General features: G+C 35.6%; 2 protein-coding genes across 3 annotated transcripts in view; one reads left to right on the top strand and one right to left on the bottom strand.

The window, feature by feature from the left end:
- Positions 1 to 583: 583 nt before the first annotated feature.
- LOC132175559 (fimbrin-1) lies at positions 584 to 7,532 on the bottom strand. Its single transcript, XM_059587533.2, has 15 exons — positions 7,310 to 7,532; positions 6,304 to 6,392; positions 6,017 to 6,184; positions 5,521 to 5,759; positions 5,248 to 5,419; positions 5,113 to 5,151; positions 4,860 to 4,928; positions 4,624 to 4,740; positions 3,947 to 4,158; positions 3,345 to 3,500; positions 2,830 to 3,029; positions 2,076 to 2,233; positions 1,868 to 1,964; positions 1,553 to 1,644; positions 584 to 1,096 (listed from the first exon to the last, which is right to left on the bottom strand). The coding sequence occupies exons 2-15, from the start codon at positions 6,388 to 6,390 to the stop codon at positions 827 to 829; spliced, it is 2,076 nt and encodes a 691-aa protein (XP_059443516.2). The 5' UTR covers positions 6,391 to 6,392; positions 7,310 to 7,532; the 3' UTR covers positions 584 to 826.
- Positions 7,533 to 11,792: 4,260 nt separating this feature from the next.
- Positions 11,793 to 16,545, top strand: part of LOC132176431 (uncharacterized) — a 93,898-nt gene continuing 89,145 nt past the window's right edge. Inside the window, exons 1-5 of one of the 2 annotated variants that reach the window (XM_059588632.2) lie at positions 11,796 to 12,359; positions 13,788 to 13,902; positions 14,052 to 14,223; positions 14,317 to 14,498; positions 16,363 to 16,506. In XM_059588632.2, coding sequence (XP_059444615.2) covers positions 11,980 to 12,359; positions 13,788 to 13,902; positions 14,052 to 14,223; positions 14,317 to 14,498; positions 16,363 to 16,494 — 981 coding nt within the window. In that variant the 5' untranslated portion in view covers positions 11,796 to 11,979 and the 3' untranslated portion in view covers positions 16,495 to 16,506. Of the gene's footprint in view, positions 12,360 to 13,787; positions 13,903 to 14,051; positions 14,224 to 14,316; positions 14,499 to 16,362; positions 16,507 to 16,545 lie in introns of both variants that reach the window. The other variant, XM_088514583.1, reaches the window with a different exon arrangement.

Genomic DNA, 16,545 nt, shown 5'->3' with positions numbered 1-16,545 from the left:
AAAAAAATGCTACTTTTTTGGGTTTGATAGTATTAGTGGCATATGTGATGGCGAGGAGGAAAATAGAAAGGTGAGTGAGACGGGAGTAATAATAAGAAGTAATTCCAAATGTGATATGCCATTTAAAATTGAAAATAAATTAAAATTCAATGATAATTATCTCAAATTTAATAATAATTTTAAAATTTACGTTACAGGAGAATTTTAGTACTTTTTATATCATTATTCATAAGACAGCAAAAAAAGACAGAAAAAAAAACTTTAGTCCTCTTTATATTATTATTCTCATTATTCGTAAGACAGTGACCGGCCAACGGGCTCCTTATATCATTATTCGTAAGACAGTGACGGGGCAACGGCATGAGTGCCGCACAAGTTGGAGAGGAAGTGTCGAAAGCAAGCAAGGTGCCGATTGGGCAGCCAGAGAAACGTTTTAAAGAGAAAAATGTAACTTCCTTTCACTCAATTTTTTTTTTTTTTTTTTTTTTTTTAAGTCTTTTCCGACATTTCACGGTCGCGCCATTCTCTAAAACACCACCACAAAAGTCAAAAAGCACACAGCACCACAAAAGTAAAGCCAACACCTCTTCTCCTTCTCTTCTTTCTGCGAGAAACATCTCTTTCTATTTCAAACAGTAAACTGTTTCTACAAAGTTTTTCGCTCTTTCCTCTTCTTCCACCCGTTGGTTTACAAGCACATTTGCTTTTCCTAGAGCACTAAGCGGTGCTGAAAATCTACCAATATTCACCTTTTCTTTTTTCTTTTTTGTTTTCATTTCTGCCTAAAACTAATCCTATGGAGGTAAGCACTATAGCAATTCATAGTTTATTCTCCCACAGAAACCATGTCGTTCTCAACCAGTGAGGAGACAGTAGTGTCAGAGGCAGCATCATCGATACTAAAGTTTGAAACTTCACCACAAAGGGAGGAGATTTCATCCTCGCCGCTAATTGATGGAGCCGGGGATGCATCGGTGATAGTCGAACAAGAAGACCCATCAGCAGGGGATGGATAAGAATCAGCCTCTTCAGCTGCTTTTTGCAGGCTCCAGTACATGATACTAGCCGTAAGGATGAGAAGCATCTTCTGGTTCACCTGCCATAACATACAATAGATGTCCATCATTGGTTCCTTGAAAATGTGAGTCAGTTTTAAGATTTCTATAAGTTCATACTTCATACAGGGAGACTAGAATTCGATGATATGAATGATAGTTGCCAACAAGAGGCAACTGCTAGTACTTCTAAGAAATATTTCTATTGCGAGTAATGCTACTCTTTTGCACCAACTAATGTGACGTGTTTTAAGTGACTTTTTATGTCGGAGACTTAAAACACACCACGTTAAGGGGTACAAAATGGATATGAAGAGTAATATTACTCTGCTATTGACCGGTTATTTCCTGGCAAATGGTCCACATTACCATTCCCATGAATTTTGGTAGCTTTTCAAAGCCACAAAGAGAGAACGAAAGTGTCAACTCAAAGTCATAGTATGTGCAATGAAGTGCACAAATCAAGAACTTAAAGAGGCCCCCAGCTTCAATCTTACCTCCATGATGTCCTCAGGCAACAAGAAAATGGAACAACCAAGTTTTCGTGCAACACTGATGCTATATGTGGCATTCAACCTCTTTTCTTCATCTATCATTTCAACACAGTAAAAAAAAAGAAGTCAGCCCACTTCTTCCATAGTACTTTCCTCAATTTTGGTAATGTCTAGAGTGAAGAAGTAATTTAGAAGCATATGAAAATTGATCAAACTGAATCACTACAGTTCATTTATTCTCCCTCCATAAAAGATTAAAATATTGGGCGGTAGTCCTGTTCTTGCCTAATCCAAAATAGAGAGTTGCAGGAATCATACCACTTTCTCCCTTGGTAACAAGGTTCCAATTGACAACCCTAGGCTCCACCGCACTAAGAAGCTCAAGGAAGAATATTCCATTTGACAAACTCTTATCCTGACGATAATTTCCATATTACACAAAACCATTAATCAGTCTCCATTTAAAAATGTAAAATATATGTATGTTCATATATATATATATATGAAGAAAAAATTTCTACCTAACCTTAAAACTCCGTATTTGAGAAGCTCTGCCTGTGCTTTTAACTTTGTTGTTTGCCCAATTTATTATATCAGCATCTGTCAACTCCTTTCCTTGGGAATGAGATCTTAAGTTCTTCAAAAGTTGAAGCATATTAAACCTCATCAACTGCCACAGGAAGGCTGAAACAGATACAAACAAACTTGACCATTGAAACAACATACTTAATGACACAGACTCAACAAAAAATAAACAACCAAATTTGTTCTATAATATATACCAGCAAATGGCATGACCAAAATTATTTTATCAAGCTTGTTTAGGAAAAGAAGGAAAAGATTTGAACTCAATACAGAGTTGTGAAATAACTAGATAACTAATATGGAATCTGCATTGAAAAATTCATGTCTGATGCTATCATACATGCAATATTCTACAAGAAATTGGTATGTTAGACAGTATCTGAATTGACACACGTGTCCAATCAACACCGGCTTGGGCTCTAGTACAAAAATATTAATATGCTAAAAGAAGTAAGGGAATGCATAAGTGTAGGAGTATAATCAAGATACTTAAATTACATTATTTTGCTTCTAAAGGTGCTTTGGCAATCAATGCAAGCTTAGACATATAATTTATAGTTAAATTAACAACACAGGTGTCATAAGCCTTGCCCCAATGTCATTTATGACCCCTTGATGGCTTATAAATTTTTTAATACTGTATAGAAGAGTCTTCAATTCTACTAACCAAATGCAACTTGAGAGAGAGGATTTACCAAGTATGAGCTTTTTATTTCCTTGTACAATATCATTTCCAGCTAAATTCACTAGTGAAAATTTCATCTGCTTCCCAATCTTTATAACTTGATTGCAGTTCTCTACTTTTCTAAATGGCATCTTAATCGGAGGCTTTGATGCCTGCTTCCAGTTAACTGATCCAGGAGAAACCTTGTCAAGAACTTCTAGAAGTAACCATCTGTACAAAGAATATGCACATGAAGCCATATCACAGGAAACTTGTAATCCGCTGTGGAAGATATTCGAAGTATGAAACAGAGATAAAGAGCTCCCCAAAGAGAGAGATGAAAATATTTTCAAGAATAAATTTAAAGGATAGAATATACATATTCATCTCTTCTAGAAAGTTTTCAGAATATCCAAGATGAGAATTTGGCACGTGGCTTGTAGTTCTTTAGTACATGAGATGAAAAGCATTCGCTCATAAAAAGACCTCCCAAAATTGAGGCCACTCTGGTTGCTCTTCTCTAAAAATTAAAATAGGAAAACTCACCCATTTCTGACATCCTCAAACACATTATTGACATAAGTAGCAAGTCCAAGACTGTTGATCCACAGCCGAAAGCATCTTTCATCTCTAGAAGTTTGTACATCATCTGTCATCATCTCAGCATAGGAAATCTTTTTGCTGTCTGTTGAGAGGCCATTCCTGTAAAGGTAGTACACTCCTAATCAACATAATGAACCACAAAGTAGGGGATCTAAATTACCAGAAAAATACATTAAAAAATAAAATAAAAAAAGTAAAGAAAAAAAGAAATCTTCATCCAATACATGTTGAAAAGAAAGACGGAAAAAAAATAAAAAAGAAGCAAAAGGCAAAAGAGACAAAAAAAATAAATTTCTGGGAGGCACTCATCACATCTTACTTTGACGACATATTGTATACAGCATACAACATATGAACATAGTTTATTCAAATAACTTCTACTTAAGTATAATTCCGTCCAACTTATAAAATTAAAAAGACTGTTCCAAAGAGTTACCATTCAACTTTAAGAAAGAAAAAAAAAAAAAAAAAAAAAAAAAAAAAGGAAATCCGACAAATGTTCTATACACTTCAATATAAAAAGAGAGATTGAATTTAATTTCCACCTTTGATGAAAAATTTGTGCCACAAATCCAAGATTTAAATTTGATGAGCCCTCAACAATGTCATTTGGAGCCAAGTATCTTTTGCATTTCATTCTCTCTGCATGATCAAGTACCAGTTTCGCTCTTTCATTGGGATCCTTGGTATCCAATGTGGATGGACTGCAGTGTTCTGGAGCCAGAACATTTAACAGGTAAGCATAAGCCTCTCCATCCTACACGCGTATCAGCAAAAACATAAAAGGCACATTGAGTTAAAAGTTATAAAAACAAAATCAGTTGATAAGAAAATTTGACTTAATTTTGTAATAAAGCAAAAATCCTGTTATAATTGCTTGTGGGAGAAAGCATGTCCTGACTTTAAAAGAAGGGGAGAAGTGGGGATGATTATGGAGTAAATAGGATATCTATATAAGGAACTATTCCTTTAAAGGAGCTCAAAATTCCACTTTCTTTCAGCAATGTTCCTGGTTATTTACCCCATCGTACTTTTCCTGTTCCATAAATAGACCATGCTATTCCAAATTCATATATGCTTCCATAATAAGGATTTTTCAAATTCGGGCAATAAATCAGAACATATGGTAGGATACTGCAATCTAAATATCCCACTTACTACTGACCTATTCATAATGAAATCATTAGAGCGCTAATAGATATACAGAAACATTGGCCAATACCTTCAAATCAGAAGAAAAATTTGTAACAGGTTTCTTATAACCTGCTCTCTGAAGATGGAAATTCATCCATTTCAATAAAACCTTGTCAGGGGGTAAACTCAAAAGCTCTTCAACATCCTGTCAAATAAAGCAATGCATAATCTGAGTGTTATTCCTAACATAAACAACAAAAATGTAGCAATTGAAAGACTTCATTTTTTTGAAGATTGAGAGCATGAGAATTATAGATTTCATACATTGCTGTCATCCACCAGTTCCACAAGCTGAGGTGTCTTCTTAAGGTTGAGGTCTGCCAACAGTTGTATCTGAAGTTGCCACAGTAAGTTCATGCCAGAAAGAAGGAGAAAGAGATGACTAAATAATCTCCATAACCAGAAGTACAATGTCTATATGGTCATGTTGTAACCAAGTTTCAGTGTCCGGTAAAGGGCTTCAAGGCTATTAAACCTTATTCACAATCAGAATCTAAAGTAAAGTCCAAAAGCTCACCTTTATAATTTGGGATATCAAACCTAATACCAAATGAGGCTGCAAAAAAAAACACGACAACCAGAATTAGAGACTTTCAAACTACCATACTATATCAGTTAAGCTAAAGTGGGAAACTGAATAAGCTAAACTCACTCTTCCTTCAACCAAGTCTTGTGTGCCAATGTTCACTACTGTGCAGCCAATGGCCTTTGCAGAGTTGAGGCAAAGAGTATGGTTCTCATTCCTCTCCCACGGGTTGAGTACCCTTTTGGTGTTGATAGCCCGCTCATCTATTGTGCCAGGCACAGCAACATTGATAAGCTTACTGCATTATGCCATGAGATGAATCACCACCAGCACATTGTATCAGCTTGAATTTACATATAAAAAAAAAAATGCATAATCAAGCAAACTGTGCTTAAATACCATAGAAGGACCCCGTCTTTTGCAAGATCAAATAGATCATTTGTAGCTGGATCTAATGGAAGATATTGCTGTAGAAATGGATCATCCCCAAGATAGCTGTTTATGTGAGCAACGTATGATGCTTTCTCTGATTGACTGATTGTGTGAAGGAGAGTAGTTATGGCAGCCTTAAGGAATGACGAAGAGTTTTTTGAACTACCCAATTTTAGTGTAGCTCGACCTTGCAAATTCAAATATGCCTGCCCATACAATGCAACTAATTAATATGTTGTCTCCCATCCTTCTAACTTTATTACATAAGTAACCATAAAACCAATAAATTCCCACTGGAATTCAATTTATTTTCAATGTAACAACCCAGAAAAATTAAAAGCAATCCTAGGACTTCTAATTTAAATACTCTTTCGATGCTAATGCTACAATAATTCATTTATCAACTACCAAAGGGAGGGAGAGAGAGAAATCAGAGAGAAATCAGGAGACACATGACACTTACCCTAAGGAATGCTTCAAAATCAGTCTCTTCACTCAAAACAGAACCCGATTCGCCCAAAATTCCCCTAATCTCCTCCTCAGTGAACTCCTTAAATGGCTTTAGCTTCACCATCAAAGGCGGCAAATCTCCAACTGTAACTATACCATTCTGTTTCTTCACTGCAATAAACTACAAACCCACCAAAAAATAAGTCAAACGCTTGACTATGGTCAGAAGAACCATCTCAATACATTTCTCAAATTTATATTCATTAAAAGTTCAAAAAAAAAAAAAAAAAAAAAACTTACTTTGTTTTTGAGGCTGAGAAGCTCGACCTGTGTGAACTGGCTTTGAAGCCATTGATCGGAAACCAAAACACCCACAAAACTCGACATCTCTGCAAATTGCCAAGACGAAGATGTTAACTAACCTTTAAAATTCTTTCCGAATCACATAAAATTGATAAAATCCCAACAATAATCTTTATCAGAAATTCAATCCAATATCAAACTCTGAAGCACAAAAGTGAATCCATTTTTGCATAAAACAAGTTATAACCGTAAACAAACCATGCACTAGCGCGATGGAGGCATTCAGCTCCTGTCAACTGTGTCAAGACAGATAGTATCCAAAAAATAAGCTCAAAATAAGGGAGATTTAAAAATAAAAAAAAAAAAAAAAAAAAAAAAAACACAGTAGCAAGACTAAGGCAAAACAATACTTGTTAATTAGCTTTTAGATTGTATGAACAATGAATCAAACCCTGCTAAATATAATATAAATGAAAAAGTGCCAAGAAATGCATATCTATTGAAATTAAAAAAAAAACGCAAGTTCATTCAATTCTTCCTGCTTGGCAGATATCTAATTGCCTATGAATCAGGCAACATATTATGCATGTTTTGGAACAGCGGTTTCTAAGAAGAATAAAGTAATTAAACGAACCAAACCGAATAAAAGGAAAAAGTGAAAACAAAACCAAACCCAGAATTCCATTCCATTACCTGTAAACGTCTTACAGAAAAAACCCAATGGCATGAGACATCTTATGCGTGTGCGCGTCTTATTCTACTACTTTTCAATGAATAGTATTATGATAACTGAACCAGAACCGAATAAAGAAAACGTACAATCAAAGCAAACACCACAGCCCACGGGTCAACACCAGTAGTAAAATCAAAGACAATTCCAATGATACAAGACACGCGAAAAGTGCCCGAGCTTCGTTACAGTAGCTTTTCATGAATAACAAGACAAATGCATCAACACCCAGAATAGAAAACATATAACCAAAGAAAACCCAGAAGCCCCCACCTCTGAAAAACCTTGAAACCGGATGTGTCCTTCAAAGTTTTTGAGCGTTCCTTAGTTGCTTCAATCGTAAAACACACAATGCACACCACAAGGAGAGAGAGAGACACACACACGCAGAGAGGCGGGAGAGAGAAAGAGAGGGATCGAGTATTTCTTCGTGTGAGAGCAAAGTGAGAGAGAGAGAGAGAGAGAGGAAACGGTTTGGACTTTCGGACCCGCTAAGAACAGAGGAGGACAGCCGAGAGAGGACTGTCTCTGTGAAGGAAGGACCATTCGGCTTGGGGTTCCCGTACTCGCGAGTGTATGGTAAAATGAATGGACTCGCTCCTTTTGTGGTACAACTAGTTGTGTTCGTGCGCACCTCTTTGGTCTCTTCTGCAAGTGATTTTGTTCCTACGCGGAGCGTGCGACAGTGTGACTCTCTTTTACCTTGGCAGTTAAGATACCTAGTCCTTGTTAAAATTTTTATTTTTATTTTTTTGTCTACTCAAAACAAAACATTAACAATTTCCACGTCACAAAAGGCCCCACATCCTTCCCTTATCTTTCTCGGGTTCAGCTCATGTATTATCCATCCATAATAGTGTTATAAATTCATCTCTTGTTCATATTTTTTTTATAAATTCACCAACATAATCAATAGTGGATTTTGAATTTTGATAGAGATAAGATTAATATTAGATAGGTTTAAAGATTAGTAGTTGAATTCATTAGAATTTTAATTATGATTAATTAGAGTTCTTATTAATTTATGATTTATAATGCTATTGTACTCTATTTAGATATTATATTCCTGTTACTGAAAAAAAAAATACAATATTTGTTAAATTTTCCCGCCTTGAGTAGAGTATAATAGTCTCTCGTACTCGAAGTGAGCTATTGTGATTTTTTTGCCTGAAATGAGTTCAATATTTTTGTTTATTAGTGGTGAGTATCCATTAGTATTAAAGTCGTTCCAATCCAATTTTGCACAAACCTAAAAATCCCACACCTCAACCCTCACTAGAGTTCACAATGGCCTTATACCATAAAAAAAATTAAAAAATAAAAAAAATAAAAAAATAAAAATGGCGTTCTTTGATAAGATGGAAGAAAGGCATTGTGAATTCCAACTTAAATTTTCCCAACCCAACAAACAGCCCATCAGTTCCCTTCATTCCAATTCAACTATTAACCTTAAACTTATCTAATACTAATCTTATCTCTATCAGATTTGTCCATCTCTTGCTTAAATATGAATAAGAGATGAGTAAGAGATTAAAGCCAAACATTTCTCTATATATATACATGAAAGAAATTTTTTTGTTCTAGTGGGTGCTGCTTCAGCCTATTTCAATGGGTCGCTTCATTATTCTGACCAATTTCTAATAGTTTTAAGTTTGATTGAACTTTTTTTAATTGTTTAGGAGCTTTTGTTAGGTTTGCTCACCCTTTATTTTTATTGTTTTAAGTCGTAATTCATCTTTTCCCTTCTCCTGATTTGAATAATAATAATAAATAAATAAATTAACAAAAAAAAAAAAAAAAAAATCTTACTATGTTCCTGCTTGAGCCCATACAAGAGAATTTTTGTTATCCAATCTTTTAAAACAATGAGATGAAAGCATCTTAATACGTTAAGATATTTTAACATATACAATTAGTCAGCGGATGACATTCCAATGCCCAAGTCAGAATGATGATTTATGAGAGTAAGGGAATGAGAGGAAAAAAAATGCATACCCCATACTAGGGTTTGCCATCTTCTTAGAGGATTAATGTTGTAGGTAAGGCAAGTATTAGAGGTTGAGGGGTTCGACATGAAAGGTAATAGATTCTCATAAACGACTTTCCTTTGGGATATGCCAAGCCGATCATTTCCTTTTAGAGTCTGCATTTCATTTATAGGGTTAAGTTGAAATAGGCAAAGCCATTAATGAGGGATACATTTCCTTCTATAGTCTCCTAATTACCATAAATATGTTGGGCAAGTAACTAATGGTCAACGGTCCGATAGTCAGTTGGGCTCCGTCGGTTAGCCCACCTCTCGAGGAGCATCCATAGGTCAGGGTTCCATCGATCTACAATCTTCCCAAGGAGATTCACATTGGTAAGGAGTTCGATTCATCTTGAAGGTGAATGGGTATCGTCAAAGAAGTAACAAGCTTTATTGAGCTTTAGCGGCCCCCGATATATTCATAGTATTTTATATCATTATACTAAATATGTTTATTAATTTTTTTTTTTTTTTTGACAATTTTGATAAAATTTTACTATGTCTTTTAGAAACTTTACCAACTAACCTTACATAGTAAGAATACTAAGAAAGGCTTTTGGTTGTGATTGCCACACTTGTTATCTCTCATATAATATTTTGATGGGGATTTTATTCCCAGCTTAAATTTTGTTGTAGGTAGAATCAAGATGGTGGACCATGTCTATTATAGTCACGTATTTAACCAAATCACATCAAAGTGGACCACACTACATATTATACCTCAAGTTTTCAAATTAGGACAGGGTGCTAAATCTACGTTTAAGGTCAACTTTGTTATTTAAATTGTTAACAATTCAAGCAATAAATATAAAAGAGTTTATATAAACTTACTTGTCTGAGTACGTATGTCTCAGACTCTCACAGGCAGTTCGCCTCATGCTTGAATTGTTAGACATATGAGTCTCATCAGGAGTCAATAACTCTCTCACACTAACCGTCCATATTTTTTAGTTCAAAACTCTTTAAATAATAATAATAATAATAAAATCTCATAGATCAGGTTGTGCACCATGACCAAAATCACATGACTAAATCTGATGATTTTGAGATCAATAGTTTTAGCAATATTGGACGCAAAGATTGGTTGTTTTTATATGTGCACGATAGAAATGTATCACCAAAAATTGTCATTGACATGATTATATATTGATTAATAAACTCTAATTTTAATTAGATCTCACATGTTATTGTTTAGTCGTTCTCACATTCCTTCTCACCCGCCGCCCAATCATCCCCATTCGTCTACTTCCCAAAATTTCCATGCATGTGCCTGCACGACATCCCATATTTTGGATAACGGGCCAAAAAACAAAAAAAATAAATAAATAAATAAAACACATGAAATATTAATAGTTTTTACTTTTTACCTTAAACCATAAACCAACATAGTAATATTACATTTTTATCTCATGACCATGATATAATATGCATAATCAACCATTTATACACTGCCTAATTATGAGATCATTATATTAACATATTGATTAATTTTCGTTACCATGCTTCTAAATTCCAACATGTCCATATCTTATTGATCATACAGGATGAAGAGATCGAGGAAAGCAAAATGGCTCAATAATTTCTTACGTGCGAATTTTATAAATATAAAACTACTTACGTGCGAAATTCATTGCTGCATTCAGTGTGCTCAAGGGTCAAGCTCAACTACCAAGCAGCCCCCAAGAGTGCATGAATAATAAATAATAAGAGCTAAGAAATAAATATACCTCTGACCACAAGCATGGCTCATTTTGGATGTGACTAGAAACTTTGTAACATTCAATATGGGTACATTTCAATTACAACTGGACTTGTTGGAATTTATATACGTCACAATTTCAACGAATTCAATTCCAACAGAAACCGGACCAAGCACGATCCAAATTAGATTAAAGATCTTAGGGTACGGTATTTTATTGTGTATCATTTTTATTTTTTGTTGGGAAAAATGCTTCCCTAAGGTATGATTTTTTTTTTTTTCTTTTTCAAATCGTTCTATAAGGTTTAATTTTTATCAATTTACTGTTTAAGGTTCTAGAGAATTTATAGCGGTATTGTCATGTCATACTCAATCACGAGACAAACAAAGCTAACTTGCTGACGAGGAGCTAGAGGTAGATGCGAAAATTTAAAAACATGAAGGTTAGGCCACTTTTGAGTCTTGACCATGGAAATGAAGAGTTCCACCCCTTATTTGGCCACCTAAATCAATCCTAACAATCTCCTAGAAAATATATAATTTTTTAATACTAATATTTTATTTTTTCAATTTTTTTAAAGAGACACATGTCATATTTTGATTGGATATGATGTAATAATACCATTAAAATTTTAATAGAAGGTAGATGAAATGAATTATTTGATCATGATTCAAATCATATATAAGGAGTAAATTGATGAAGTTTAAACCTTATTTGATAGAAAGTTATACAACAAGCATCTATGGATAATTTTTTTTCTAATTTATTTTATTAATTATTATTTTAATATATAGTAGTTGAGATCTGAAACATGGTAGAATATATCAAATGATCCAATAAAATAATTTCATATACACTAATATATGAAATTCGTATATTTATTATCAACTATTTTTCTTCTTCCCTTAAAGAATCTCAATCTGAACGGTGCACACAAGTGGAGCCCATGCGAAAACCTTGGTCCCACATCTAAATCCCTTACCAACCTCAAAATCCTTCTCCAAGGACTGGATTGTCATTTTGGTCAGTCACAAAGAGAGAGAGAAAGAGAAGCAGAGAGAGACAGAGAGAAAAATTGAGAGAGAGAGAGAGAGACAGAGACAGAGAGAGAAATTGAGAGAGAGACAGAGAGAGAGAAAAATTGAGAGAGAGACAGAGAGAGGGTGGCCGTTAATTTCCGTTAATATTTTTGTATTTTGGGAGTGCGAGCAACGATGGTTACAGACGAAGAGCTATCCCGAGCCATAGAGTCGCTCTTCAACGACGACAATCCTGATCACAACGCTAACCCTAACCCCAGAGCGTTCACCACTCTAAACGGTGTCGTTCAGGAGCTGGAGTCCAAGCTTGGGCTCGACCTCTCCCACAAGGTCGATTTCATCCGAGTCCAGATCCAACTCCTCTTCCGATCCTATATACCAACACCGCCACAACCACTACCAAGAGACTATTTTGCCCTCCACCAAAACCCTAATTTCCACCCCGATCCCTCCCCAGTGTCCTCCGCTTTCCAGAGCTTCTCGGCTCAGCCCGTTCCACAACAGCCGGTTAAGCCCGAACCCGCCGCCGCCGTTGCTGAGGCGCCGACGGTTAGGTTCGTTTCTTTGTTTCTGTTTGGTAATTTTTATTTCTTTTGTCGCTTTTGTAGCTTTCTGTTTGGTTACCGAGAAAACCGAGGAAAAAGAAAGGAAGATGAAACTTCGAGAACTGTATTTTATGGAGATTTCAAGTTTGGAAATATAGTGAACTCGGCTAGTAAAACGCGGTAGTGCCAATGAAAATAATTTTTAGTAATTACTTTTTGTTCTAGTTTTCTGTTTGGCTGCCGAGAAAATTGGTGAAGAGAATAAAGAAAACGAGAATTCGATAGTATTATATTTTAGCTTCACTAATGATTTGTCTGATAGATGAACAAATGAAGGAAATGTTGCACTTTCATATTTTTCTGTGTTATGGGTTATTTTGTGTTACCTAACAGGAAAAAAAGGGAAGGAAATTAAAACTCGAAACTTGAATAAAGTTTGCAAAGTAAATAAAAATTTTTGTGCGATGCGTAAGGTATATTTTGTATTTAATTTCTTGTCAATCATGTTGGTATGGTCTATGCTTAGTTATGTTAGTGCAATGAGTTCACTGGGCTACTCGGCAAGTTCCTTGAGTTTCATATGTGACCTTTGTAAAAGCACTGGAGTCTTAGACAGTTAGACATTGCCTTGGTAATGTCACATGGCTTAAATCTTGTTTGGCAACCGGTATTGGGTGTAGGGTAGTTTGCACCCCACAGCTGTGTGGAACTCGGTGACCATTTGAGCTCCTTGGTTCATCAGAGTCCCCCCTCTTCCCAAAAAGTGACTAAGCTTGAGAATGGGGGTTGATGGGCTTAAGGAGATGCGAAAAGGTTAAGCGCATTGCTGTTGATGTGGTATAACCACTGTAAGCTGGGTGGTCGGCAGACAAATTGTTTGGTGGCCAAGGATGAGGGCTTGAGGTGCGTGACACTCAATATGAGACTTTTATCGAAAAAAAGCTACAGGGATCTACAGTTGAAACGGTGTAACACTTGCTTAAGTCAGCGGGATGTTGGTGGACGGTAGATGCAGCCACAGCCAAAACACTAGTGGTAGCAACTTGACAGTTTCTCCTATCCAAAGCCTATAAGTAGGTTACGCAGGTCATTTGTTATAAAAAAAAAACTTCTTACCTCTAGAAAGCTGTCCAAAATGTTTTACACCTTGGCTATCCTTGCTCTAGGCCCCTTCATCTAGGTATGCTCAACACTAAGCCTGCAGCCCATCAGCTGTAGTTTCTGTGCCTTTTGCAGTCTAAACCAGGGGCCTCCTTTAGGCATTGTCCTCACAGGTGTCTATCTAATACACCCTCAACAAATTATTAATCAACATGCCAAATCCAGCAACCTCATTCACTTTTGTATTATAGTATCTATATCATCTTAATATCATGCCTATTTTGTTCTGAATATCTGTAGCTTTATTATGTTTGGACTAATGTCATTTTATTGCAGTGCTCAACCTAAAGCTACTAAGAGAAAAGGTGGGCCTGGGGGTCTGAACAAACTTTGTGGTGTTTCACCTGAACTTCAGGCTATTGTTGGCCAGCCAGCATTGCCAAGGACTGAGGTTGAGACTCATAGATCTTACTGCTTTATTTATCATTGTGTGTCAACTTTGCTTCTCCTTCTAATAAATTATTATTCATAAGAAAAAAACTAAAAAAATCATTGTGTCAACCCGAAGAGGTTCTTGAATTTTCATATTGTTGCTTTCAGATTGTGAAGCAGCTGTGGGCTTACATAAGAAAACACAATCTCCAAGATCCAAGTAACAAAAGGAAAATCATCTGCAATGACGAGCTGCGTTTGGTATTTGAGACAGACTGTACAGACATGTTCAAGATGAACAAGTTGCTGGCTAAACATATCATTGCTCTAGAACCTACTAGTATGTGTGTGTGTATGGATGTGTCTATCTGTGAGTGTGTTTATGTTCATATTTAGTACTTAGATTAAGGACTTCATGGTTTGGTGCTTTCAGAACAGTCAAGTCCTAAGAAACCGAAGGTAGAGGTGGAGCCTGCAATGAAAAGTAGTGAATCTGGTCCTTCTGTAATAATATCTGAAGCACTTGCAAACTTCTTTGGTGTTGTTGGAAGGGAGATGCTCCAGTCAGAGGTTTTAAGACGGATCTGGGAATATATAAAGCTCAACAATCTGGAGGTAGGTTTAGTTTTGGATAAATATTTACATGATGCTTTCAATTCAATGGACAGAACTTGCTTTAGAGAATTTTCCAGCAATTATGTACTTTGTGGGTTGTGTGATGCAATTCAAATCAAACCCTAGGTGTGATGCCTAAGGAATCCTGGAAGTGATTCCTAGCTTCTTAGTCTATTTTTTTTTTCTTGTTTTCTTCTATGTTTCGATTATCTAAGCTTTAAACACCCTAACCAGATCTGAAAATAACCCATTTTTTTTATATCCTAAAATGCTTTGTGCTAAGCTGTAGGGGTGGGTAGATTAACCGTTTACCGCCTACCGACTGCGACCGAACTGACATTAATCGCCTACCGCCAGAGGTCGGTTGGTAATTGGTTAAGAATTTTTATACCGACGTTGGTTTGGTTCGGTTAATCGGTATAAATATTTTTTTGTCGGTTAAGCGATTTAACCGATAAGTAACCGATAATTAATCGATAATAAATATTCTAGGACCGATTTATTAGTAGAAGTGTGGAACATATGTATGGTGGACTCTTATTGTGTTAATTAATGGGCCCATTTAAAATTTCTTTGGTTCAATTAGCTATTTTAGCCCAAAAATTGTTTTGGGCCCCCTCAAAACAATCAATTTTTGGCCCAATTAAAAAAAGCTAACGGTTAACCGATTAATCGAAATATATGTTTATTCAAAACTTTCGAAATAAATCCTTATCGAAATGTACTCAGTGAATTAACCAATTTAACCGACAATTTCGGTTAACCGACCGAAAATGGCTCTTCAAGGAACTGTTCACAGCCTCGGAACATCCCCCTGACTTTGGCTCCTTCGCTTTATTATTACCCCAAATCCTAAGTTCTGTTGCATAAACTCTCTTTAGCCACCATTAAATTAGCCATATTAGTAGCGAAGATTTTCTACACTGTTGTCCTTCACCAATTTTAGTATCAGATCCCTTTGTCCGACACCAGTTTGTTTATTTACAGTTCAGCTTAGTAAATATTTATATAAAATATCGTGAAGTGACCTTTCTGAGTAATGCTAGAAGGAAGACTAGAGTCCTCCCAAATGTGAGATGACTTTTAAAATCACTGTTGAATTTGAGATGATCATTATTGAATTTCGATTTATTGGTAATTTTAAAAGTTACATCACATTTGGTAGGACTTAATGAGATGACTTAAGGAGGGCTCTAGTCCACCTTATAGCATTACTCGACCTTTTTAGTATGGTGTCTTCAGTTAAGTCTGGCATAAGTTGGAAAGTTATTTATATTGGGTAGTAGCACTGGTGGTTTCTGTAATGTCAAATTTTGTAAATTATTCTGTGGTGATTTTTCTGTTTGGTTTCTAAAGAACAAAAGATAGCTGTAAGGTTAAGACTCACAACTCTTACTTGTTTGACGTGTTTCTAGATAGTCATCTTAATAGCAGATTTATAAAAAGTTTAGGATATTTCTAAACTTAGTTAAGCATATTGGTAGAGCATCTTACCAGGAGGGCATGTATTATATTCACCGTCAAAACAATTGTCTAGTAATAGTTAAGGCTTCTAATGGAGTTTGAATTCCCTAAAATTGTGCTGGCAACAGGTTTTGTAATTACAGAACTTTTCTTTTTTTAATGCACTTTTTTTTTTTTTTTTTTTTTCTGTTTTTTGATTGGTAAACACGGACTCAGTTGGTCTTGAACACAACTTCACATTCCATTCTATTCTTATGGGTGAAGGAAATGCCATTTGAGCTAGAGTCCATTGGAAAAAATTGTGCCACTTATTCTTGCTGGATAAAATTATAGACATAAAATGTTGGCCACCAAATTGGACTGATTTATTTATTTAATTCTGGTTTCAATATATCTCTAGGATCCTGTAAATCCCATGGCAATACTATGTGATGCAAAGCTTCAAGAGCTCTTTGGTTGTGAAAGCATTTCTGCGTTGGGTATACCAGAAGTTTTGGTGCGCCATCATATATTCAGGAGACCACTATGCTGATCGTGTTGACTGGTTAGTATATTTAAAATTTAAAATGTAATAATGCTCTCC

Source organism: Corylus avellana, chromosome 3 (genome assembly GCF_965113065.1).
Source record: "Corylus avellana chromosome 3, dhCorAvel1.hap1.2, whole genome shotgun sequence".
NCBI lineage: Eukaryota > Viridiplantae > Streptophyta > Magnoliopsida > Fagales > Betulaceae > Corylus > Corylus avellana.
This window is presented reverse-complemented; position numbering and strand designations above follow the sequence as displayed.